Raw genomic sequence first — 26,252 nt, forward strand, 5'->3', positions numbered from 1 at the left:
CCCCGAGCTTTGTACTATTGATTTTATATAGCTGTCACGACATATGCACATGGCCATTTTCCAAATAACGAGCCATGACTAAAACAAAGTGCAGATGTAAGCTCCGAGACATGCAGGCAGGGGGACTAGAAAAGCTGCAATCAGACTTCTTAGCAGGGGAGCTGAAAATACATACTTCCGGCTTGTTTCTACAAAGAGTACCGCAGCATGTACATCTCGTCTGGATTTATGGCCAAATATGTGAAATACCAATGTATCAGTTTGTGTGTAATATATCAATTACCTTAGCGCAACAGCGTTTGTACATGTTCGACTGCACTCTGTACAACAATGTGCAGATTCGTTTATTGATGTATACCGAAATGAAACACATAAGGCAACAATTGTGCTCAGCGTCCTACATAACTGGCTGATTTTCAAGAATATGCACTTGAAAGTCCTGCTTAATCCCTGTGTAGTGAAATACATAGTACACACTTAGATGTGCTCAGTCTAAATGATATTTTGATGTGCACACCTCGTCAGGAGGATGGTGTGCACGAAACTACTATACAATACAATGCAAAATAAAACAATGCCATACAGTACAATCCATTGCAATACAATGCAGCGCAACGGAAGGCACTCCAATTCAACAAAAAAATAGAACAAAGAAGAAACGTGTGTGTGCTCCGGCACTGCAGTCCACCCAAGTATACTGACGGAATCAAATGCAGAGGTTGGAGTTACTCTAAACGATAGAGTGCCCAGCATATTGCAAGAAGAAGCGGTGGTGATTCTATCAGTAGAGGTAGGTGTTTTTGTGTGGGGGAAGGGTGTGTGTGTGAGTGGGGAGGAAGTACTTTGTGTGTATGTGTTTTAAATGAAGTTTTACTTTGACTCCACAGCTTTTCTTGTCAATCAACAATGCACCGTAAACCACTGCACACGAGTGCTAAGTGTACAGACATCAGTACACACTGTAGTGTAATGACAGAGCTAATTCGCCAGCTCCTTCATCATGTGAGAGGAGTGCTAATGTATGAACTAGTTTAATACAATGTCAGAAGTATCCAAATGGAAACCATCCCATCTAGATTACGTACGCATTGTTGCTATGCACTAAATTAAAACAAACAGTGCAGGCTCGGCAGGAAAACCTCACGCACATCCAGCACAAGTTTGCTATACAGCCTGCAGTCATCTTTCGCCTGTGATTGACACGATCAGTTTATGGTGCGGCTTTGTCCTCACAGTCCAGTGGATGAGCCCCCATTGCTGTACGTAGCACAGAGGCCTACAGCAGGAGATAATAAGGAGGAGCTAAGAGCTCAATGAGAAGCAGTGCTTTTTAGGTTGAGTGCGCAAATCCTCTGGCCTGTAGTAATCTATCCGTGGGTTTTTAATCCCACCCACCACACACCCATCACTATCACTTGTTCATGGGCTTGCCTTTTAAAATTCCTTTGTTATCGTTGGTAAATGCTTTACGTTTATCTCTCCTTGGGGCAGTTATGTTACCTTCTTGGCCATCCACCCTGTTACATAGATAATTGCACGTCTGCCGATACGTTTGACTGTGAGCAAACTTCGTTTTCCTTTTGTGTTTCTCCTTCACGCTCATGGCTGCCCTGGCACTTTGAATCTGCTTGCTTATGTCAACTGTTTTACTCTTCGTTTTCAATTTATATGGCAAGAAAAGTCGAGTTAGGAATTTACAACGCTAATAGCTCTAACTTAGAGCAAACGCGAGACCCATTGCATTGCAAATGCTTGTTTTGTTTTTGCTTTACCTGTGTATGGTCTCTGATTAAACCTCATCCTTGTTTACCATTGCTCACGTTTCTCGTCCCTGCTCTGACATCATTCCATCGTTAGATGCCGTGCGCGTAGGGGCGGGGCACTCAACCACTGTGGACTCCCCTTCTTGGCCGTCACTTCCCACTGCAGGTAGGCGACCAGTACAGTGACTCTAGGCGCCCTGCCACTCGCACGGAGCCCGGCCATAAAGTAGCCGGGTCTCTAAGTGGTGAGGCCGCATCTTCTAAGTGCATAACAACCTACTCCTAATGCATTTCCCATGTGCGCTAATGAAGGGTGAACCTGGAAAACTGACTCTTTGGTGCCTTGATTTAATCAAAACTGTTTAAGCAGGTAGTTCGACCATTCAGTTTGGGGACGGGAGTAAATTAACCTTCTGACACAAGGAAGCGCTCCAGTCAGCAAAGCCCCTGCAATGGCATCCAATTGGATTTAGAGATTGACTCCTTATCCGATCTCTGTCTGTCTATAGCTTATCCCAGGTTCTGCAAAGTCGGTCCTGGAGAGCTGGGTCCATGCCAGGTTTTTAGCATATCCACATTTAGAAAAAAGATGTTTCAGGAATCTACATTTTTCTAAATGTGGATATGCTAAAAATCTGGCATGGACCCGGCTCTCCAGGACCAACTTTGCAGAACCCTGGCTTATCCTGTTGCCATGTTCTCCACTGGCTGCGAGTCGGCAACTACAACACATCTTTCTACATTTTGTCCCGAATGTAATACTGGTTCATGGTTATTCCTTCCCCACGGAAGAATGAGATCCCTGGACTCTGCAGGTATGCCAGTTCCTTCCTTGTTGGTCTGTGCAATTTATCTCTCCAAGCAGCGGAAACGAGGAAGTGGAGTTACAATGACAATCGCCCTACTGTTCAGAGGCCTTGAGTCCATGCCGGGCCCTGCCAAGCGCATCGATAGTTTATTACAATAATGAGCACCTTTCATAACTTCCGTGACAAAGGGGCGATTGTCAAGAGCCTCGTCTCTGGCTGTGAATTTGCCTGGATCCCTATTAGCGACGTTAACCCTGTACTGAAAGGCTCTGTGATGACTCCCCAAAGGAGGACTGCACACTGTACAAATGCTGATTATTAACCACAATGTATTCATTTTGTAAGCATGCAGGCATCTCTCCTAGCTCGAGCCTTCAGATACCCCAAGCTAGGTTGTGAACACAGAGGGCGCAAACAGCACTGAGGCCGTTGCAGGCTGACCAATATACTCATTCATGCACTCACCTTTCAATTCACTCAGATCACCTACCTGTCAATGTCTGCATACCTTCATCAATCTAATCAGCCGTCCTTTCAAAACTTATCGATCACTCTGTCCGTTTTTCCATTCCTCCTTCATAAGTCCACCCGTCTGTTTATCCATCCATCTGTCCGTTAATTCATTGAAACCATTTTACAATCAGCTGTTCATTCGCCCCTTCAATCAGCCACCCATCCTTCCGCCATACAATTACCTGTCGGATAATCCATCCATGTAGGCATTCGCCTGTCCTTGCTCCCATCCTTCCACAGTACACATCTGTGCAGTCACCCATCTCTCATCTTTCTATCTGTGCATCTATTCGCCCGTACACCAGGCCATAATTCATACTATTCTGCCACAGATCCATACTTTGACATGCAGTGACTTCTACACCAAGGCTGCAAGGCACTTAATTATACAAATGCACTTGAAGTAACTTGAGGAAAGGGGGCTAAAAGTGTAAACATGAGCTGTGAAAGACACCAAAGGCAGAGGAAATACTACTGATAGGAATTGTTGATTATCACTGGTTTGGTTAAGCATTGCACAAAAGAGCATGTGTTTTTCAGCTGTCTCCTTTGTGTAGTTCACTTTACCTGTGCTTCTTGTTCCTCACTGTCACCCGTGTAGTTCTCCTGTCTCCTCCATATTGCTCGCTCTTGTGTCCTACCCCGTTGCTACTCCTCCCTTCTCCCTGTTGCTGCTCCCACATGCACCTTCCGTGTTGCTCCCCTCGTGCTTAACTAAATGTTTCCACCAATTTTTTCATTTTATTTGCTGACCCAACTTGGATTGGCAAATAAAATAAACCTCCTGCATTCTTTAGTAGGTGAGCATGCTGTTTTTTTAATCTTGGCTCGTCTTTTTGGAATGTTCTGAAATGCTTTTTGTTTAGCGTAGAGCCTACTTATTTGTTTTTTGTCACCAAAAAGGCAAATCTATCTGCACAAACACGCCACTCAATTCAACTGGCCACATTTCCAATCCACACCACATAATTCGACACCCGATTACATAATTCAGATGAACAACACAATTCCACACCACATACATCCAATCCACACCACAGAATTCAACATCATGCTACAAAGCTCAACAGCACACCACATAATTAAACTCCACTAAATACCACTCCACAACACAAAGTACCATTCCACATAATTACACTCCATAATGCATAATCCCACTCCACATAATTTCAGTACAGTCAATACCACGTACTTACTATCCACATAAATCCACTGCACACCATGCCATATAATTCCACTGTACAAATCCGCTCCATGCCACATAATGCCACAACTAACAATTCCAATCCAAACCAAACCACATAATTCCACTCCACACCACATACATAAACTGCATAACTCATGGGGCTGATTTAGATGTTGGCAGCAGGGAATACTCCATCACATACGTGACAGATACTCAGTCCGCCATATTACGATCCTATTTTATGCTACGGAGATCGTAATACGGCAGGCGGGAAATCCGTCACATTTGTGACAGAAGATTCTCTTCACTAAGATCTAAATCAGGCCCTTTGTAATTTAGAACACCAGTAGCTGTAACTTAAGCAAATGGGAGACCTATTGCATTTCCAGTGCTTGTTTTTTCTTGTAGGCAGTCACAGGTTACACAGACGTGTAGGCGAGAGTGCAGATGCAAATCCGAGCATCTCCTGCTAATGGGACAACAATACCACACCTTCCACAGCCTGTGTGCTAAAGGAACCTTAGTTCCCAGACAGAGAGCAAAAGCAGCCAAGAATGTCTACAGACACAGGGGAGGGAAACTTCATGGCCTGTCACCCCCCTCTTATGTGACTGAGGAGGTGAGCTTACACCACAGCTGTGACGGGGCATGCGTTAAAGACGTGCAGCCAGCTTACAGGGTAGGTGGGGTTGGGTGGGTAGGGGGGGTAGAGGCCCTGCCACCGAGCTGAGGCAGCAGGACAAATTCCCGCCATAAACGGTGGGCCTCACCCCTCCTCCACACCTGTGGCACTGCAGCCCCCAAGGGGGCCCTGACCAACATCCGTGCACTCTGCATCTGGTCTAACGGGTTAACCATCCACAGGGCCAAACAGGGAGTGGAGGCAGGGCCTAGCTTGGTAGTAAGACTGGGAGGGCGAGCTTCAGATTTTTCAACAATCCCGCAGCACACAATGTTAAAATACACTACAGGACAAGCAGGGCGCGTGAGAGCAGCTCAGATTCTATGTCAGGACCGGAGGCTCAGATTATGCTTCTCTTTCTATGCTTTAATTGAATCAGCAGCCAATCAGAGAAGATGTTATTAAAAAAAAAAACATATCCCAACATTCAAAGTATACACGTCACAACCATAGAGTATACAGTATATAAACACAAGAGGCTAACGTTCTTCCTCTTTCTTTGCTGCTTCCGCAGCCAGTTAAGTGCTATTTGTTTATCTTATTGATCTGATTGTTAAATTTCTAGCACTCGCGTTCGCTGCGTTTGTTGTCTTTTCTGCACTTATTGTGGAGCGGGAGCGAACTACAAGGCCTCGCCCGTAGTTATATTGCAGTCCCTAGGGACCTGGAGCACTTGATTTATATTCTATTTGGCTCCCTTACTCCCTGAGACTGCTCCCTCCACATTCTATATTTGTGCACTTTAGCCTGCTGGGGTTTATTGCACTCCCCGTGACTGTAGCCTTTGGCTACCAGAGAATCTGCAGTCCTTTAGCCATTTTATAGTGATTATGGGTTACTCTTATTCATATGAGGAGGATGAATATTTTGGGGGTGAAGAGAACCTTGGTGCCTTACATAATAGCGTGCAGCTCTCCGTGAATAAGGCAATAGCAAAAGTTCTTGGCCTCCTCACTCATCATTTTGAGTTTTGCACGTCATATGGGCTGGCTTCCCCCATTACTCCTTCAGAGAAGCCCAAGCGAGTCATCCCTCTACCTCTAAGGGTAAATCGAAAGCCAAAAAATGGGCTAATTCAGAAATCTTTGATAAGCTGTCTGCTTCCCTTTAGAAAGAGAATGGATATAGCTTTTCTCAACAGCATGAAGCTCATGAGGCAGACCAGTCTTCAGACTATTCTTCCCCCAAGCATTCTTCAGATTCTGACTCGGAGGCTGATCTCGGCAACCACCCCGGCCCAAACAACAGAAAAAGTCAGATAAGTCTAAGAGCCCAGTACCTAAGGCCCCTCGAGTATTGACCTTTAGCCCTGAAGAGAGTGTCCATCCTCGCTCTTCGAGCTGGACTCCTCCCCCGGAGGTAGCATCTTACATTCAGGAACACATCAGGGCAGGATTTGACAAGGATGTGAGGGCCAGACTACGAGTAGAATTCCCTAGACCAGACCTAGACGGTAGGGTCACTGACACCCCTGATATCGACCCTACGATGGTCACATTTATGTAAAAATGGGCCAAGGATCCAAAGAAGGGCCTTGACCTTGCTTGGAGGTCCTGCCAAGATAAGCTACTTGATCTCTCTGGACCCCTTGCTAAGATCTTAGAATTGGCATATTTGGCTAAGGAATCTAATGCTCCGATCAACCCAGATGTCCTAGTGGGTTGGGCTCAGAGAGCCATTTGCCACTTGGGTAACGCCAACGTGGCAATCTCTAGCGAGAGAAGGCGCTTTATTCTGATGCGCATTGATCCCCAACTGAACGAACTCGCTACTTCAGAAGCGGGTCATGTGGCCCAGGGCCTCCTCTTCGAGCCTGTTTCTTTAAAGATCTCTCTAAGTTCGCAGCTACCATCAGTTCTATGGACAAAGCTCAGTTATCCTTAAAGAAAGTATTCAGGGAAACTCTTTTTCGGAGGGCTGGATGTATGCGGGTCACTCGTCAGGCCTCCTCTATTATCAAGGCCCCAGACGTGAATCCTTTGCTCGCGGACGTGGGTATAACAGAGACCAGAAACAGACTCTACTTTCTACCCCTCGCGTCCCCGCGGAGGGAGGTAGAGCGTGTTACTAGAAGAACTACTACAGAGGACAACAAGGTGCCTCCCAAGACTCCCCCAATTCAGGTGAGACTCATTCCTTTATCAGAGGTGATTCTTGGGGGCAAAGTTTAGACATGTCTTATAGAATGGCAAAAATTGACCAGAGACCCATGGGTGTTAGAGACCATTCAAGGTTTCAAGTTGGAGTTTTATCAATCCCCTCACCAACAGTCCCTTCCCCCTTCCCCATTTTTCCAGTCACAACCAAGATGTCATAAGTTTAGATGTTCAGGCTCTCCTGCAGAAAGGAGCTATCTGCCAGTCTGTCCCCCATCCAAAGGGTTTTATCAGCCCCATCTTTCTGGTAGACAAGAAAGGCGGGGGATCAAGGTTAGTTCTCAGCCTCATAGAATTCAATGCCTGGATAGTCTACAGGCATTTCAAAATGGGGGGAATTCATCTTCTAAGACACATCCTTCAAGAAGGGGATTGGTTGGTACGCCTGGATCTAGAAGATGCATATCTGAGCATTCCAATATTTCCCCCTCATCGCTGTTTTCTTCAATTTGTTTGGCCAGGCCAATGTTTGGAGTTTAAGGTCCTTCCCTTTGGGCTTTCTTCTGCTCCTTGGTGCTTTACCAAGGTGATGAGACCGGTGGTGGAGTCTCTTTGCACCCGTGGGGTGCGTCTCATCGTTTACCTCGACGATCTGATCATTACGGCTCAAGACCCCTTAGTCCTGCAAAATCACTTGGCGTGGACAATCCACCTTCTTCAGGTTTCTGGTTTGGGTTTCTTGATCAACCAACCCAAATCTTGTCTCCTTCCATCTCAACAGATAGATTTCTTGGGTTTCCGGATAGACTCATTGAAGAACCAATTGATTCTTCCCCCTCAGAAGGTTCGCAATATACAGAAGGAATTGCACCTTCTTTTGTCCAAACAGAGGGTGTCTTTGAAGAGCTTAGCCCGGATGGTGGGGCTTTTGTCATCCTCGATTCAGGCTATCTTCCCGGGTCCCCTTCACTACAGAGCCCTTCAGCGTCTCAAGATATCTCATCTGCAGAAGGGCCTCTCATACTTGGACAAGGTACCTCTCTCAGCGGAAGCCCGATCGGAAATAGCATGGTGGCTAGATCAATTGGAGGCCTGGAACGGTCGAGCGATATTCGGCAATTCCCCAGATGTGATTCTAGAATTGGATGCCAGCAGATGGGGCTGTGGAGCTCGTTGCGGGTCTTTGACCACAGGATGCCGGTGGTTGGAGGAGAAACTTCACCTCCACATCAATTGCCTGGAGCTTCTGGCCGGTTCCTTTGCGATCCGAAGCTTATCGCCCCTGAGATCATATTGTTGCATTCTATTGAGAATGGACAACGTCTCAGCGGTCAGGTATGTGAACAAACTGGGTGGTACGAAATCTCAGACCCTGGCTCGGATTGCCAAGGAGTTCTAGCAATTTTGCCTTCAACATCACATCTCAGTAATTGCGGAATACCTGCCAGGGGTGAACAATGCAGTAGCGGACTGGAATTCCAGATTTCTTCAGGATGGCAGCGATTGGAAGCTCCTCCCAGAAGTGTTTTATTATCTGAACCAGAGCTGGGGTCCTTTCTCGATAGATCTGTTCGCCTCAAGACTGAATCGCCAGCTCCCCCTCTTCTTCAGTTGGAGACCGGATCCAGAAGTGGTGGCCACGGATGCCTTCCTTCAGGACTGGTCCCTTCATTGGGGATATGCCTTTCCCCCGTTCAGCATGATTCCTCGAGTCCTGACTCAGGTTTGCAGCCAGAGAACAGAGATTGCTCTAGTGACCCCCCTTTGGAAAGCTCAAGCCTGGTTCCCTCTAGCTCTGGAGTTGTTGTGCGACTACCCCCTTCTGATTCCCCTGCAGTACAATCTATTGCTGGACCATCTCGGGAACCCTCATCCTTTAATTGTGACAGGCAAATTGCATTTGGTGGCAAGGAAAATTTCTCGGGTAAGCCGGTTGGTGAACACTTTGTGGTTTGTAAGTTGATGAGAGGCATCCGTCTTTCTAAACCTCCCCTGCCTTGTTACTCGTCTCTTTGGGACGTTAATGTGGTGCTTTCTTTTCTTCCCTCCTGGCCAGACAACAGGTTCCTGTCACGTAAACAACTTTCAGCTAAACTTACCCTGCTCTTGTGTCTCATCTCCTGCAAAACAGTGTCAGATGTTAGAGCACTGGACCTGGCAGGAAGGATTTTTTCTCCTAATGGAGTTTCTTTTTCTATCTCCAGATGCACTAAGACGGGCACTACTTCAGTGCCCTACCTGGCTTTTCCTCACAATTATAAGTTGTGTGTAGTTCATTGCTTAAAAGCTTACGAGGCAGCAACGGATGAGTTCAGGAGAGACCCAAGGGGACAACTTTTAATTGCTCTTCAGAAACCTTTCAATCCAGTCTCATTGGCTACTTTGGCCAGATGGATTAGATGGCTCCTTTCTGAAGCAGAAATTGATGTTTCCATTTTCGGGGTACATTCAGTTTGCGGGGCTATGGCCTCAAAATCCTTTAATTTGGGAGTGAGATTGGAGGATATTATGAGAGAGAGGACTGGTCCACGGAGTCGACATTTAGGGCCTTTTATAACAAGCCCATATTGGATATCGCATCTGTGGTGGTAAATCAGTTTTGAACTAGCATAATCTGAGCATCCGGTCCTGACATAGAATAAAAAAAAATTGAGCTTTCGCATTAAGAATTTTTAATTCTATTAAGGACACGGAGGCAATGGCTATCCCTCCCTTATTGCAGCAATAAGACATAATGTTACGAGTTAAGTATCTTGATATATATTTTACTGTCTTATTGTATTACCCACCCAGGTTTATATGTCATTTTAAGCATGTTGCTCACATTATGGCCCTCATTACAACCTTGGCAGGCGGCTGAGGACGCCCGCCAAGGTTGAACCGCCGGGCGGCCGCCAATGCAGCCGCACTCCCATCCCCGCTGGGCGGAAACCTGGTTTCCGTCCACCAGCCCAGCGGGGATCTCGGCTGCAACACGGGAGCCGGCTCCAAATGGAGCCGGCGGTGTTGCGGCTGTGCGACGGGTGCAGTTGCACCCATTGCGCTTTTCACTGTCTGCATAGCAGACACTGAAAAGCTCCATGGGCCCCCAGGGGTCCTGCGACTCCCCTTTCTGCCAGCCATTTCATGGCGGTTCCTACCGCCATGAAAAGGCTGGCGGGAGGGGGACTCGTAATCCCCTGGGCAGCGCTGCAAGCAGCGCTGCCCTAGTGGATTAAAACCGCCTGAACCAATGTGGCGGGAAACCGCTGGTCCTGGCGGTGCGACTGCGGCGCTTCCGCTGTCGTCGTAATTCCCCTGGAAGCACAGCCAGCCTGTTGGCGGTGCTTCCTCCAAAACAGCCCTGGCGGTCAAAGACCCCCAGGGTTGTAATGACCCCCAATGTTTCTTGCCGTGCTCTATGACTGGTTATATTTCTTTTTTCCTAGAGTTCGCCCAGAAATAATGATAGTACTAGCATCCGGTGGATTTCTTTGGCTGTATTTCCTCTTCTGGAATGCAGTACCCTTTATTGACGTTTGGAGCCTTTGAGATTTTCCTGGTTGGGATCGTTCCTTTTGTAGACTTTCCTTATTGACTCTTGTTGGTTGAGGCGTTCGCAAAGAAAGAGGAAGAACGTTAGCCTCTTGTGTTTACATACTGTATACTCTATGGTTGTGACGTGTATACATTGAATGTTGGGATATGTTTTCTTTTTAATGACATCTCTTTTTGGCTGCTGATTCAGTTAAAGCATTGAAAGAGAAGCATAATCCTCGCCTCCGTGACCTTATTAGAACTGAAAATTCTTGACGCGAAAGGTCGAATATTTTTTATTTTACAACAATCCCGCTGGCGCACAATGTTAAAATACATTACACAACAAGCAGGGCACGTGAGAGGGGCTCAAGGGGCAGGGAAAAAAGAGAGGAATGCAAGCACTGGAAGTACTAGGAGAAAACACCATATTTTGTAAAAATAATCAACATTTTCGAGGACTTTCAAAATCCTAGAGCAAGAGAGTGTGTGTGGTTTTGTCAGCGGGCATGCAACAATCACAGGTGAAATCCGACAGACTCCTCGCCATACCCGACTGAAAGCGGCTGTACCCAGATATTCATCAGAAAGTACATTTATTATGGGGGTTTAACACCTCAAACACCCCCGAAGCTCCGCCCCTTAACAGAAGTGATTTTGGAAAATCTTATCCTCCTGGCCAACTGGCGCCGAGCCAAGGGCGGAGCGCTGAACAGGGAATTCACTGCACAGCATCATATGGTACTGTTTTCATCTCTCATTTTATGTTGTGACTTTTTTTTAATCATGGAAGTATTTATATTTATAGTGTGCCCATTTTAATAGATATGGCAGGAGATGCCATTGCACATTTGAATAGATGTGGCTGGAGATGATATAGCTGGAGATGGTATTGCCCAGTTTAATAGATATGGCTGTAGGTGTCATGGCTAGAGATGGCATTGCCCATTTTAATAGCTATGGCCAGAGATGGCATGGCTAGAGATGGCATCACCCATTTAATAGATATGGCTTGGGTTTTACATTGCTAGAGATGGCATTGCCCATTTTAATAGATATGGCTAGAGATGGCATGGCTAGAGAGGGCATTACCCATTTTAATAGATATGGCTAGAGATTGCATGGCTAGAGATGGCATTGTCCGGTTTCATAGATATGGCTAGAGATGGCATGGCTAGAGATAGCATTGCCCATTTTCATAGATATGGCTGGAGATGGCATTGCCCATTTTAATAGATATGGCTAGAGATGGCATGGTTTCGAGATGGCATTGCCCATTTAATAGATATGGCTAGAGATGGCATGGCTAGAGATGGCACTGCCCGGTTTCATAGATATGGCTGGAGATGGCATTGCCTATTTTAATAGATATGGCTAGAGATGGCATTGCCCATTTTACTAGATATGGCTAGATAGAGATGGCATGGCTAGAGATGGCATTGCCCATTTTAATAGATGTGGCTATAGATTGCATTGCTAGAGATGGCATTGCTCATTTTAATAGATATGGCTAGAGATGACATTGCCTATTTAATAGTCATAGCTAGAGACGACATTGCTTGTTTGAATAAATATGGCTAGAGATGGCATGGCTAGATGTGGCATTGCCCAATTTAATAGATATGGCTAGAGATGGCATTGCTTGTTTGAATAGATATGGCTAGAGATGGCATGGCTAGAGATGGCATTGCCCATTTGATAGATATGGCTAGAGATGGCATGGCTAGAGATGGCATTGCCCATTTAATAGATATGGCTATAGATGTCATGGCTGGAGATGGCATTGCCCATTTAATAGATATGGCTAGAGATGGCATGGATAGAGATGGCATTGCCATTTTAATAGATATGGCTAGAGATGGCATGGCTAGAGATGGCATTGCCCATTTAATAGATATGGCTGTAGGTGTCATGGCTAGAGATGGCATTGCCCATTTAATAGATATGGCTAGAGATGGCATGGCTAGAGATGGCATTGCCCATTTAATAGATATGGCTAGAGATGGCATGGGTAGAAATGGCATTGCCTATTTTAATAGATATTGCTATAGATGTCATGGCTGGAGATGGCATTGCCCATTTAATAGATATGGCTAAAGATGGCATGGGTAGAAATGGCATTGCCTATTTTAATAGATATTGCTATAGATGTCATGGCTGGAGATGGCATTGCCCATTTAATAGATATGGCTAGAGATGGCATGGCTAGAAATGGCATTGCCTATTTTAATAGATATGGCTAGAGACGGCATTGCTCATTTTAATAGATATGGCTAGAGATGGCATCGTCCATTTGAATAGATATGCCAATGCCGACATTAAAATGTATTACTAGCGTAGTAGTTCCAGGGGGTCCTGGTGTAGCGGAAGTGACATCACATACTCTTTGCCACTCACCCCAATGACATCACAAAGCCAGACCTTGCGTTGTTTCTCCTTTCTTCAGGTCGGGCGCGTCGTTTCTTCTCTTCGCAGGACAGTGATGTGTCGATCCGGTCAGCACTCTCAGGTCGGGGCCGGCCTTGCCTTGTTTTTACATGCCCAGCGGTACTTGCGTCGAAAAACCAGCTGCATGATGATTCAAAAACCACGCAGCGCGGGTTTCAATCTCCCAGTCTCCGTCAGCCATGCTGCGTGTTGTTTCTCCAGCTCTGTGCGTCGATTCTTCGGTCACGTTGCAGGCGAGCGTAGATTTTCAGCCACGAAGCTGGCGGTGTGTCGTTTCTTCAGCCGCAGATCGGAGTTGCGTTGATCTTTTCCCCGCACGGCATTCTGTGCGTGGATTTTTTCCTCTTAGGCTGCCAGCTTCTCCTTTCAGGGTTCCAGTTACTTGATGGGCACCACAGGGCAGAGTAGGAGTCTCTCCAGAGACTCCAGGTGCTAGCAGAGAGAAGTCTTTGCTGTCCCTGAGACTTCAAGCAACAGGAGGCAAGCTCTAAATCAAGCCCTTGGAGATTTCTTCTCAAGATGGAAGGCACACAAAGACCAGTCTTTGCCCTCTTACTCTGGCAGAAGCAGCAACTGCAGGATAGCTCCAAAAAGCACAGTCACAGGCAGGGCAGCTCTTCTTCCTCCGCTCTGAAGCTCTTCTCCAGGCAGAGGTTCCTCTTGGTTCCAGAAGTGTTCTAAAGTCTGTGGCTTTGGGTGCCCTTCTTATACCCAATTTCTCCTTTGAAGTAGGCATACTTCAAAGTAAAGTCTCTTTTGGATGTGAAATCCTGCCTTGCCCAGGCCAGGCCCCAGACACTCAGCAGGGGGTTGGAGACTGCATTGTGTGAGGGCAGGCACAGCCCTTTCAGGTGCGAGTTACCACTCCTCCCCTCCCTCCCAGCACAGATGGCTCATCAGGATATGAAGACTACACCCCAGCTCCCTTTGTGTCACTGTCTAGTGCGAGGTGCAACCAGCCCAACTGTCAAACTGACCCAGACAGGGAATCCACAAACAGGCAAAGTCACAGAAATGGAATAAGCAAGAAAATGCTCACTTTCTAGAAGTGTCATTTTCAAACACACAATCTCAAAATCAACTTTACTAAAAGATGTATTTTTAAATTGTGAGCTCAGAGACCACTAACTCTACATGTCCATCAGCTCCCAAAGGGAATCTACACTTTAATCAGATTTAAAGGTAGCCCCCATGTTAACCTATGAGAGGGACAGGCCTTGCAACAGTGAAAAACAAATTTAGCAATATTTCACTGTCAGACATATAAAACACATTACTATATGTCCTACCTTAACCATACACTGCACCCTGCCCTTGGGTCTACCTAGGGCCTACCTTACGGGTGCCTTACATGTAATAAAAGGGAAGGTTTAGGCCTGGCAAGTGGGTACACTTGCCAAGTCGAATTTACAGTTTAAAACTGCACACACAGACACTGCAGGGCAGGTCTGAGCCATGATTACAGGGCTACTAATGTGGGTGGCACAACCAGTGCTGCAGGCCCACTAGTAGCATTTGATTTACAGGCTCTGGCACCTCTAGTGCACTTTACTAGCGACTTACTAGTAAATCAGATGTGCCAATCATGGATAAGCCAATTACATACACATTTTGTAAAGGAGCACTGGGTAGCAGTGGTAAAGTGCCCAGAGTGACAAAAACAGAAAAAATCAGAGTCCAGCACATATCAACAACCTGGGGAACAGAGGCAAAAAGTTAAGGGAGACCACGCCAAGGATGAAAAGTCTAACAAGCATGTACTCCCAGGTGCGAGCACTCAACATGCAGTCACAGGATTGTGTGCTCACAGGATCATATATTCATAAGATCATGCACTCACAGTAGTGTGTACTCTCAGGATCATGCACTCACGGGATCATCCATTCACAGAAACGTGTACTCACAGGAGTTTGTACTCACATGAGCATATACTTACAGGAGCGTGTACTGATACAAGTGCAAATTCACAGTAGTTTTTACTCACAGCATCATGCACTCACAGTATCATGCAGTCACAGAAGTGTCTAGTCACAGGATCTTACACTCATGGGAGCCTGTACTCACTAGTTCACGCACTCACAGGAGCATGTACTCACAGGTTTATGTATTCACAGATATGTTTACTGACAGAATCATGTATTCACAGGGATCTGTTATCACAGTATCACCCACTCACAAGATCATGTGCTCATGAGAATGTGTACTCACAGGATCGCGTATTCACAGTATCATGCACTCACAGCGGTGTGTATTCACGGGATCAGGCACTCACAGGAGTGTGTACTCACACAGGATAATGCACACACACAGGATCATCCACGCAATGCAGCATGTACTCAGAGGAGCATGTTCTCACATGAGCGTATACTCACAGGTTCATGTCATGGTATCATGCACACACAAGAGCGTCCACTGACAAGATATGCACTCCTAGATGTGTGTACTCACAGGATCATGCACTCACAGGAGTGTGTGCTCACAAGACCATGTACTTATGTGAGCGTGTACTCAGAGGATCATGTACTTATGTGAACGTGTACTCAGAGGATCATGTATTCACAGTATCATGCACTCACTGGAGTGTGTACTCATAGGATCATCCATGCACTGCAGCACGTACTCACAGGAGCATGTACTCACATGAGCATGTACTCATAGGATCATGAATTCACAGTATCGCACTCACAGAAGCGTCTAGTCACAGGATCATGCAGTCACAGGATCATGTATTCGCAGGAGCATGTACTGACAGTGTCCTGTATTCACAGGAGTGTGTATTCACAGGTCATGTACTCAGAAAAGAGTGCACTCATTAGTATTCGCTCACAGGAGTGTGTACTCACAGGAGTCCGTACTCATATGAGCATATACTCACAGGAGTGTGTACTCACAGAAGCGTATTTTCACAGGAATGTTTGATTACAGGATTATGCACTCACAGGAGCGTGTACTCACAGGATCATGCGCACGCACGAGCTTGTACTCGGAGCAGCATGTACTCAAGGGAGCATGTACTCACATGAGCGTAAAATCACAGGAGCATGTACTCGCACAAGCACGAACTCACAGAAGCATGTACTCACAGGATCATGCACTCACAGGAGCGTGTACTCACAGGATCATGCGCACGCACGAGCTCGTACTCGGAGCAGCATGTACTCAAGGGAGCATGTACTCACATGAGCGTAAAATCACAGGAGCATGTACTCGCACAAGCACGAACTCACAGAAGCATGTACTCACAGGATCATGCACTCACAGGAGCGCGTACTCAGGATCATGTGCTTACATGAGCGTCTACTTAGAAGATCATGCGCTCAGAGTAGCATGTACTCAAGCACGAACTCACAGACGTGTGTACTCACAGGATCATGTACTCAGGTCAGCGAGTGCTCACAAGGTCATGCACATGGATGAAGTCAGAGGGTACCAGGTTGATATTGCGACTCTCGAAGTGAGGAACACGACAAGAAGCCCCCCTGAGGATGAGGGGATGGTGCAGGGGGTATGGTTTATTGGAGTAATAGACACATAAACGGGCAATCCAGGGTACAGCTGGAGACCGTGTGGAGGGGGTGTGCCAGGTAGGCAGTGACTGGGTAGACTGGCACAGGGTGGAAGGGGTTGCAGGTTCTAGACTCACCTCAGCGACGATTAAACCGGCAGTCACCAGGGCCGCAGCCAGATACAACTTTCGCAGGACGGTGAGCGCCATGAGGCGGCCTGAAGGCGCATCCCTTGTGCCCCCACATGCACACGTCGCTGTCTCGGGGGGCAGTGCCAGGCAGAGGCGTGGGCCCACTGTCCCGCGGAGTCCGAGCTGGGGCTGGGCACGACGAGAGCTCAGCAGTCCATTAATTGGGCTCTCCGAGCTCTCACAGGCAGCGTCCCGCCTCCAGGCGCCTCAGGATGCGACAGGGAAGTCACCTGTCGGGTTACCCGCCAGACTGAAGGTTGGTGGAGTGCCCTCTGTTTCTACACTCAGTGTATTGAGTGTGCACTAACATCAGCATTCACCTGCAGTTAACGTAAGTTCCACAAAAGCAGCGCCCAGAAGAGCGTACCCACACCATCCTCCCGCTTTTTAGGGGTTTCTCCCCCATTTGGGCGGTGTGACCCGTTGGCCGCACTCAGCCGGCGCAGGACGATGAATGTCGCACATTTTGATACTTTGGACAGGCAATTCTGGATCTAGTCCTTATGATTTGTGCACTGGGACGTCACTAGCTGCCTGCAGGGCGTGTCTTGCTCATGTTTCAGCTCAATATCTGCTGCTCAGAGGTGTGGTCTGCTGCAGGCCTTTGTTTACAGGGAGAGATAAAATGCAGCAGAGGTGGGGTCCCCTCCTGCAGACACACCTTCAGGACCACACTGGCCTTTTAAGATGCTAAGGAGGTGTAACCCACAATCAAAGTGCCTTGAGTCTGGCACTGAAACCCAAGCTAGGTGTAGCCTGTCCTGGAAATATGGCCTTGATGTTAACCATTTCTTCCTTTCAGCCTGTTAGCACACATATTGTCATGTTAGGGCCAGGGCTTAATTTGAGCTGGTGGGAGCGGGTGGGACACACTGGCACTCACTTCTGGCGACCAGCACTTGTTTTTCCTAATCAGACGTTCAGTCAGAGCAAGAAAGACAAAAACGAACAAGCACTGGCAAAGCCAATAGGTCTCGGCTATGGGCGACCTATTGCCTTTGGCAATGAATGGAGTGGGGTGGTGAACGAGAGTGGGGTAGGAGTGTGAGAAACGGCGGCCCACGTCCTTGGCTGCTGCAGTGCTGAAGGGGGGGCGGGGGGGGGGGGGGGGGGGGGGGGGAACGGGTGGCGCCAAAGTGGTCCCGTAGGACCCTGACCAATTCTTAATTTGTGCATGTTTCCTGTGCTGAGCACCGGCCCTTATTTTTGAGGGCCGGCGCTTATTTTTCTGTCTCAAGCATTTACTGCGAGCAAAAGACACATATGGGACAGACGGAGGAAGAGAAAAACGAAAAAGCGTCACAAAAGAAGAAAGTAGAAAGATGCGGGAGTGAGCTGAAGGGGCAGGGAGTGGCTGTAAATGGATTAAAGAGGCCCGAGGTGGCTTCAGGATTACACTGCCTCAGTATTCTGTGTTCCCACATTTAATTGCAGTAGCCGCGTGTTTAAGAGGAGGGGTTTGGGCACCGGCACCTTTTTATTTACAAATTAGGCACGGACCCTGACCAGGGGGAAGAAAGGGCCTGGATAGTAGCAGTGTGTTACCTCGCCCTGTTGGCCGGTTGATGCATCCTAGGAAGTGCTTGCACTGCGGGGTCTGAGTAACCAATACACATCTAAAAGTCATATTACCCCTCAATTGCCGGTCATACTTGCATTGTATACAGAAAGTAAACCTTTTTTTACCGCAGCAGGCATTTATTAAAAGTGCATTTTGTGTCTCACACGAGCGGGCCTCGTGAGGTCAAGCAATCATGTTATGATGCACAAAAAACAGTTTGGAGGATTGTGCATGAGCTGAATACATTGAAATAAACGGGCAGCCAATCAGAACCATCAAGACTAGTCTACCACTTACACTACATCATCACCGTTACCACCAAAGCTACCACCAGTGTTACCACCGATATCTCGGCCACCGGTAACGCCTATCCCACCACCACCGGTAGCAGCCCCAGAATACCACTACAATATACCACCACCAGAATACTGCTACAATACCACCAATACCAGCACCAGACTACCATTACAATACCACCACCAGAATATTGCAACAATACCACCACCAGACTACCATTACAATACCACCCCCAGAATACTGATACAATACCACCAATACCAGCACCGGACTACCATTACAATACCACCACCAGAATACTGCTACAATACCACCAATACCACCACCGGAATACCATAACATTCCCACCACCAGAATACCATTACAATACCACCACCAGAATACTGCTACAAAACCACCAATACCAGCACCGGACTACCATTACAATACCACCACCAGAATACTGCTACAATACCACCAATACCACCACCGGAATACCATAACATTCCCACCACCAGAATACCATTACAATATACCACCACCAGAATACTGCTACAATACCACCAATACCAGCACCGGACTACCATTATAATACCACCACCAGAATACTGCTACAATACCACCAATACCACCACCGGAATACCATAACATTCCCACCACCAGAATACCATTACAATACCACCACCAGAATACTGCTACAAAACCACCAGCACCAGAATATCATTACAATACCACCACCAGAATACTGCTACAATACCACCAGCACCAGAATACCATTACAATACCACCACCAGAATACTACTACAAAACCACCAAGACCAGCACCGGAATACCATAACATTCCCACCACCAGAATACCATTACCATACCACCACCAGAATACCATTACAATACCAGTCCCGGAATACCATTACAATACCACCAATACCAGCATCAGAATACCCTTACAGTACCACTAATACCAGCATCAGAATACCCTTACAATACCACCAATACCACCACCGGAATACCATTACAATACCACCAACCACCAATGCAGCACTAGAATCCTATTACAATTCCACCAATACAAGCACCAGAATACCATTACAATACCACCACCGAAATACCATTAAAATACCACCACCAGAATACTGTTACAATACCAGCACCAGAACACCATTACAACACCAGCAATAAAAGCACCAGACTACCGTTACAATACCACCGATACCACCACCAGAATACCATTACAATACCACCACTACCACCACCATAATACTATTCCAATACCAGCACCAGAATACCATTACAATACCATTAATTCTAGTACCAGAATACCATTATAATACCACCAATACCACCACCAGAATACCATTACAATACTACCAGCAGCAAAGTGGCATTACAAAACCACCAATACCAGCACCAGAATACCATTATAGTACTTCCACCAGAATACCATTACAATACCACCAATACCAGCACCAGAATACCATTACAATACCACCAGTACCACCACCAGAATACCATTACAAAACCACCAATACCAGCACCAGAATACCATTATAGTACTTCCACCAGAATACCATTACAATACCAGCACCAGAATACCATTACAATACCACCAATACCAGCACCAGAATACCATTACAATACCACCAATACCAGCACCAGAATACCATTACAATACCACCACCAGAATTCCATTATATTACCACCAATCCCAGCATCATAACCAATACTAACCAAACTATACCCACCAACATCACACCCACCAACGCCAGAACACCCAGCAACATCAGATGCGGCTCTTAATTGCAGCTTTTTTTCAAGCAAGCACTGAATGTCTGCACATTACCCTCGGCTGCCAGTTTGTCCAAATAATGCTCGGGCTCTGCTCCGGCTGGAAGTGCTGAAACGTCGCAGGAAGGGTCCGGTGTCTCCAAGACGAATGTGCGTCTTGGCAGGGGGTTCCCTCTGGAGCAGTGCTTAATTTGTACTCGTTGTTTCCGGTGCTGAGCACCGGCACTTATTTGTGAGGGCCGGGGCTTATTCTTCTGCCTCAAGCATATGCTGCGAGCAAAAGACACATAGGGAAAGACGGAAGAAGGAAAAATGAAAAAGCGTCATAAAGGAAGAAAGTAGAAAGTTGCAGGATGAGCTGAAGGGGCAGGGGTGGCCGTAAATGGATTGAAGAGGCCCGAGATGGCGTCAGGATTACACTGCCTCAGTATTCAGTGCTGGTAGATTTAATTACAGCAGCCTCCTGTTTAAGGGAAGGGCTTTGAGCACCGGCACCTCTTTATTAACAAATTAAGCACTGCTCTGGAGGCTGGGGGAAGAGGTACACAGGGGGGCGGTGTTACCCCAGACACTGCAGCCTAAGATCTGGAACCAGAATGCATGTACTGGACAGAAGCCTCGGGCAGTGCTCTCGCCTGCAACTAAACTCGCTCTTTTTCTTTACCCACCCAGCTCCTGGATTTCATAAAGTTGTTAATTCCCAGCGCCTAGAGGCCCTCGGGTTATAGTTGTTTTATTGTACTCCATTGCACCCCAGAGGCAGCGGTGTCTGCAGCAGATGCGGACATGAGTGCTCCGGTGGGCACGCAGGACCCTGTCTAGGTCGGAGTGTGTAAAGTCTTCCGTGTGTCACTCAAGTATGATGAAGCAGAAAATGAAGGTTTTGATTTATTAACGCTTAAACGTAGTGCTGGAATAATCATATGTGACATTAACCGAATTAATTAAGATTGTACGGGGACAAAATGTGCCCTCAGAGTAGTTTGCCATCATTTATACGCGTGCTTTATATAACGTGGTGAATCAGAATTGCACTAATCCGACATAATCATGTCTACGATTTGCTTGTTTGAAATGTTTTAGCTTAGCATTACTTTAGCAGAGGCTTTGGCCTAGTTGCCTGGTCTCACGGTTTAGATGCTCGTATTTTTCCACTGTGCTATTAAACGTGTATTTTAGCTCGAAGCTGTACTTTTCCACAGAAACTGTTCACATGCTTATCTTAAAGTTGGTGCCAGCCTGGCATATTTTCTCTTAAATTCAAGGTCGACTTGCAGGTGCGGACAATGGAGGCTCTGAGAGTAAGCTAATTGGACAACAATGTTGCAACTTGCGTACCCATCTCCAAGGATAATGTATGCTTAAGTAAAAGCTTGAGAACTGTCGTGTTTGATTGGTCAATTTGAAGCTAACCTATGAACCCACCAATGGAGACCCTACTGGACTTGAACTGTTGTCTATAAAAATCAGGTGCACGAGAAGAAGGTAGCCATTATGCGCTATGATTGCCATTGAGAGTCACTACGCCATTTTGACTTCGTAGCTATTATGGCCCACTTTGCTGCGACGCCATTTTGAAAGAGACTTTGATTCTTTCTCTAATCGAGAGAAAGAGATTTTAAATGATTCTTGCCCTAGAGACTGTAACTTTGATTTGATCCCTTTGCATGAAGTAATAGTTTTACCTTGCCGCCGTGAGGCAATTGCCCCGTTCACCCCTGCCCCTTTGCCCAGTCCTATGCCGATCGAAACGGTACCCATGATGACCGAAGAACGGTACCTGTGAGACGAAGACTTCCTTGTATGCTGATCGTAATTGGTAAATATGAAAGGAAATTGTAAAATTGCATTGTGTTTCTTTTAGGTAACCAACTGCTGATTTTGATAAGGTCCCTAGCTAGGAGTTTTCTAAATTAATGTTGCTAAATTGTTTTGCATGAAGTCCCACATGCCGATGCTAATTTGAGGTTAGACGAGGATTCCATGTGTTGCACGATGCAATTGAGATCTTGTTATGCTGACTAAATGTACGCAATTAGTTCATTACAGATTATCGTATTAGTGCTTTGCATTGCCATTATCGAATGCCTTGTGATTCAAATGCTTCATAGATTACATTTGTTTCGACGTTATGGACAGCTATTAATGTTCATATATGTTTATCATTTGGTGTTGAGACACATTTACATTGTGCTAGCTTTGTTAATATAGGGAAATAAATGAACTAACTTTGAAATAAACTGGTGTGGTTATTCCTGACTGAAAGGTCAGGGTTCGCCGAAATGTATTCTGGATTGATTGTAAAGTGTTATGTTGTTCAAGGTGTTGCATATGTTCGTTATTGATTATTGATTTGATGCGATTGATCGATATATGAGTACAGAGAGTTCCCACTAAGTCAAAAGATTCATCGGCCTAAAGAGCGTCCAAACGTAGGTAAATTTGTTACCACGTTCCGCTCTATCAGTAGATGGTAGCAGAGGACGGTTACGTCTTTTGGGACCCTGTACTAGTAGAGTACATGGTGTCGAACTAACGGTTACGCACTTTGAGACCCATTTGAGAAGTTGAATTTGATTTTCTTGATGAAACAGATTGACAACATGATGATGGGCTAGGTCCACCGCGACTTTCCCGGGATCTCGAAGCTTGCGAATGGAGAGAAAGGAGATGTGGAAACAGCGCTGGCGGTACTAGGGATGGTATGAGTGAAGTTAGGGTTTTGCGCTTGCACAGCTTATTGCCGCAGGGTGTGTGAAAAGGTTGCGAGGGTTTTCTTTTAAGGGTAGCGGAGGTGCGACTCCGAGTGTAGAAGTAGAGAAGTCGTCGAACTTCATAGAGTAACGGAGGTGCGGCTCCGAGTGTGAGAGTAGGGAAGTCGTCGAACTTCATGTGCGTGTGGCGCTTTGTGCATAAAAAGGTCCACGTGGTTGTTGTTGTTGAGACGGGCCCTGCGAGGTCAAGAGACTCCGGAGTATGTTGATCCATGTTGTGGTCTGGGCGGTTTAGTAGATTGATCGGGCGTGGTCAACAAGTCGGGTACGTGTGTTAGGGAGTGAAAGAAACTTCGACTTCGGGCTTTGACAAGATTCTAAGTGCACTAGAACAGATCATTGACAAGTTGAGAGTAGGTCTGCGGGTCAGATTTGCTTGCGAATGTGGGGACTGAGAAAGACGGAATAGCGGCCGAGGCTGGTGAAAGAGATCGAATAGTGGTCACGGTTGGTGAAAAGTCCCTAAGGTCCTGAAGCGACTGTGTTACCCTTCCTGTATTAAACCGACAGATCTGTTTTATTTTTGGTAGCTCGCAATATATGCAAGAAGTTGTTACGAAAAGAGGTGAGTGAAGGAGGACTAGCCGCGAGGCTTTGTCAGCCGCAGTGTGTGTGAGTGTGACGTCACTAAGAGCCGCGCTGGGATAGGTCGGTTGAAGAGAAGGGTCGCGCACGGATTGGACGCAGTCCGTGGCACTCGATTGGAAGGGGAAAGGCAGGTGAAGAGTATTCCGGGAATTAAAGTCACCTATTGATTACAAATTTTGTGCAATTAAAGGTTACCTATTGATTAAAGTTTTTGTAGAATTGAAGTCAAATATTGGTCATAAACTTTGCGAAATAAAAGACGAGAAAATGAAATTCTTTAAAGCATTCAGGAGCGCGATGAAGGGGGAGTCTTACATCAAAGCGAACGTAGGAGAGGAGACGCCGCCCGAGGGTACACCGGCTTACATTGTAATGGAAGAAAAGGGGGTAGCTCCGTGTCTTTGGCTAAAGCAATGGCATAAGTTGACAGAAAAACATGGGAGCGTAGCGTTCCCGATATATGGGACATTCAATATAAAGATTTTAGAGAATTTGAGATTCACGATGTACGACCTGAAGGTGCCTCCAAGGCCAGCACAGTTTGAGGCTCTCGCAATTTGGGAACTAATGGCCAGACAGCAACAGCAAAAGAAGTTTGAGACCAGGATGAGGAAGGTAGAAAAGACACTAGCGGATGCTAGGTGGGATAATGAACAAAAGGTGTGGAGGTCAGATGTATTGCAGGGGATAAAATTGTTCCCAGCAATTACTAAGGAAGGAGAAGAGACAGGTAAGAAAGCTACCTGTAAGACGGACAGAAAGTGTTCTAAGGATAGAGAGGACGAGGAAAAGTTGAGAAGAGAAGAGGAGTTAGAGGATGAGGAGTTGATAATGCAATTGCTGAATGACCGTCCACCGCCTTATGCAGAGAATGGACAAGGTCCAAGTACTAGTTCTGCCCCTCCAGCACCGATACAGAGCAGTGAAACACAGAGTCCAGGAGCGTCATCGGGATCTAAGGACCCGAGTTTATTGCTCACCCCGCAGATACCACAGGTTAGGAGAATATATCCAGATGTGCCCGTGTTGAAACCAGCAGAAAATTATCAGCCGCAGATGCCAGGGTACTACAGTAGTGACAACAGTGCAGGAATGATTCTAGATCCAACCGTAAGGGGAGTACAGAATGGTTACAACCCAACAATGGCACAAGCTGACTCAACTCAGTTTATGATGCCTCAAAAGCAGATGCAGGGAGGAAATGCACACGTTCAAATGGCGGGAAGCCAGATGGGCATGCCGGCAATGATGTCCCATGGTGTGGGAATAAACATGCCTCAGAACATGGGGAATGGACAGAACCCAGATGCGATATCGTTACCCATTACTGTAGGTCCAGTGGTACCTCTGTATAGTCAGCCTAATTCAGGTCTGAATAGTCAGGGATCAATGCTGCAGAATGGGACAGAAAGAAGGTGCATAGAAAACATTCCAGGGATAACTCCGATACCGGCTCAGCCAACTGGGTCTGGGTCCTTGATGGAGTTTAGTCCCGTATGTGCTCAGTCCACACTGGTGAGGTCGAGCCCCCCACTGATAATACCTCTCACGTCGAACACTGAAAAACTGCCGCAGCCATCGATGGCAGTCGATGTGAACGCTACCCTGATGGGGGTGAATGCGCAACAGTTGACCCAGTGGTTCAACAGTCTGAATTCCACACAAAGTCCAGCTAGTGGGAAAGGAGAAGACTACATGAATAGGGTCAGGTTGAACATGGAAGCACAAGAATTGGTGGAAGGGACTATGGGTGTGAACAGGTTAGAGTCTTACACGGAAGAAGAGTTGAGATATCTATGTCCCAGGATTACGAAGGAAGTGAACAAAATACATAAGGGCTTGCAGGAAGCAGCTGACAGAAACGGGGTTGACATAGACAAGACGAAACACTTAAGCAGGAGCTACAGGTTAGATTTTGGGACCACAGATTTTGAACACATGAGGTCAGCAGGCATGAAGACCCACCTTAGAGAATTGCTGCAGAGTGCACAAGTGTGGAGGTGCCTAGACAAATGGGAAAGCAGATGGGTAAAGAGGAAGGACAAGAGGAGGGACAGTGCTACAGAGAACAATGACAAAAGACCGCGGAGTAGTGATGCAGTAACAATGTTACCAATGAGGGAGACCGCAGGGGGAAAATTAGTACACGTACCGTGGCACAGAAGTGACATTCAGTCCTTTACGGACGATTTTCCCAAACTGAGAGAGAAACCAATTGAATGGTACCAGCAGACTGATAGGTTTGTGAAACTTGCAAAATGTCTCTGGGAAGACCTGAATACTCTGTTTGAGATTGTGGTTCCGGCAGATTTGTGGGAGGATTGCAAAAGAGCTGTAGGTTGGCCGACAAGTGAACCAGAGAGAGACAGAGAGACGGGTGCACCATCACCTATGGTGATGTGTCTGTACTATAAGGTGATTGAGCATTTGAAGACGAAGGTTGCCGCGAAAAATGTGGATTGGCAGAAGATTGATCGAACTGCCCAAGAGGCTAAAGAATCGATTCATAGTTACTATGAGAGGTTGTTGAAGGCGTTCAAGAATTACAGTGGCACGGA

The 26,252-nt window shown here is 46.6% G+C and overlaps 1 protein-coding gene across 1 annotated transcript in view; it reads right to left on the reverse strand.

The window, feature by feature from the left end:
* LOC138293688 (NXPE family member 3-like) overlaps positions 1–17,167 on the reverse strand; it is a 102,842-nt gene extending 85,675 nt beyond the window's left edge. Inside the window, exon 1 of the mRNA XM_069232996.1 lies at positions 16,657–17,167. Coding sequence (XP_069089097.1) covers positions 16,657–16,728 — 72 coding nt within the window. The 5' untranslated portion in view covers positions 16,729–17,167. The remainder of the gene's footprint in view (positions 1–16,656) is intronic.
* Between the last annotated feature and the right edge of the window lie 9,085 nt (positions 17,168–26,252).

Source organism: Pleurodeles waltl, chromosome 4_2 (assembly GCF_031143425.1).
Source record: "Pleurodeles waltl isolate 20211129_DDA chromosome 4_2, aPleWal1.hap1.20221129, whole genome shotgun sequence".
Classification (NCBI taxonomy): domain Eukaryota; kingdom Metazoa; phylum Chordata; class Amphibia; order Caudata; family Salamandridae; genus Pleurodeles; species Pleurodeles waltl.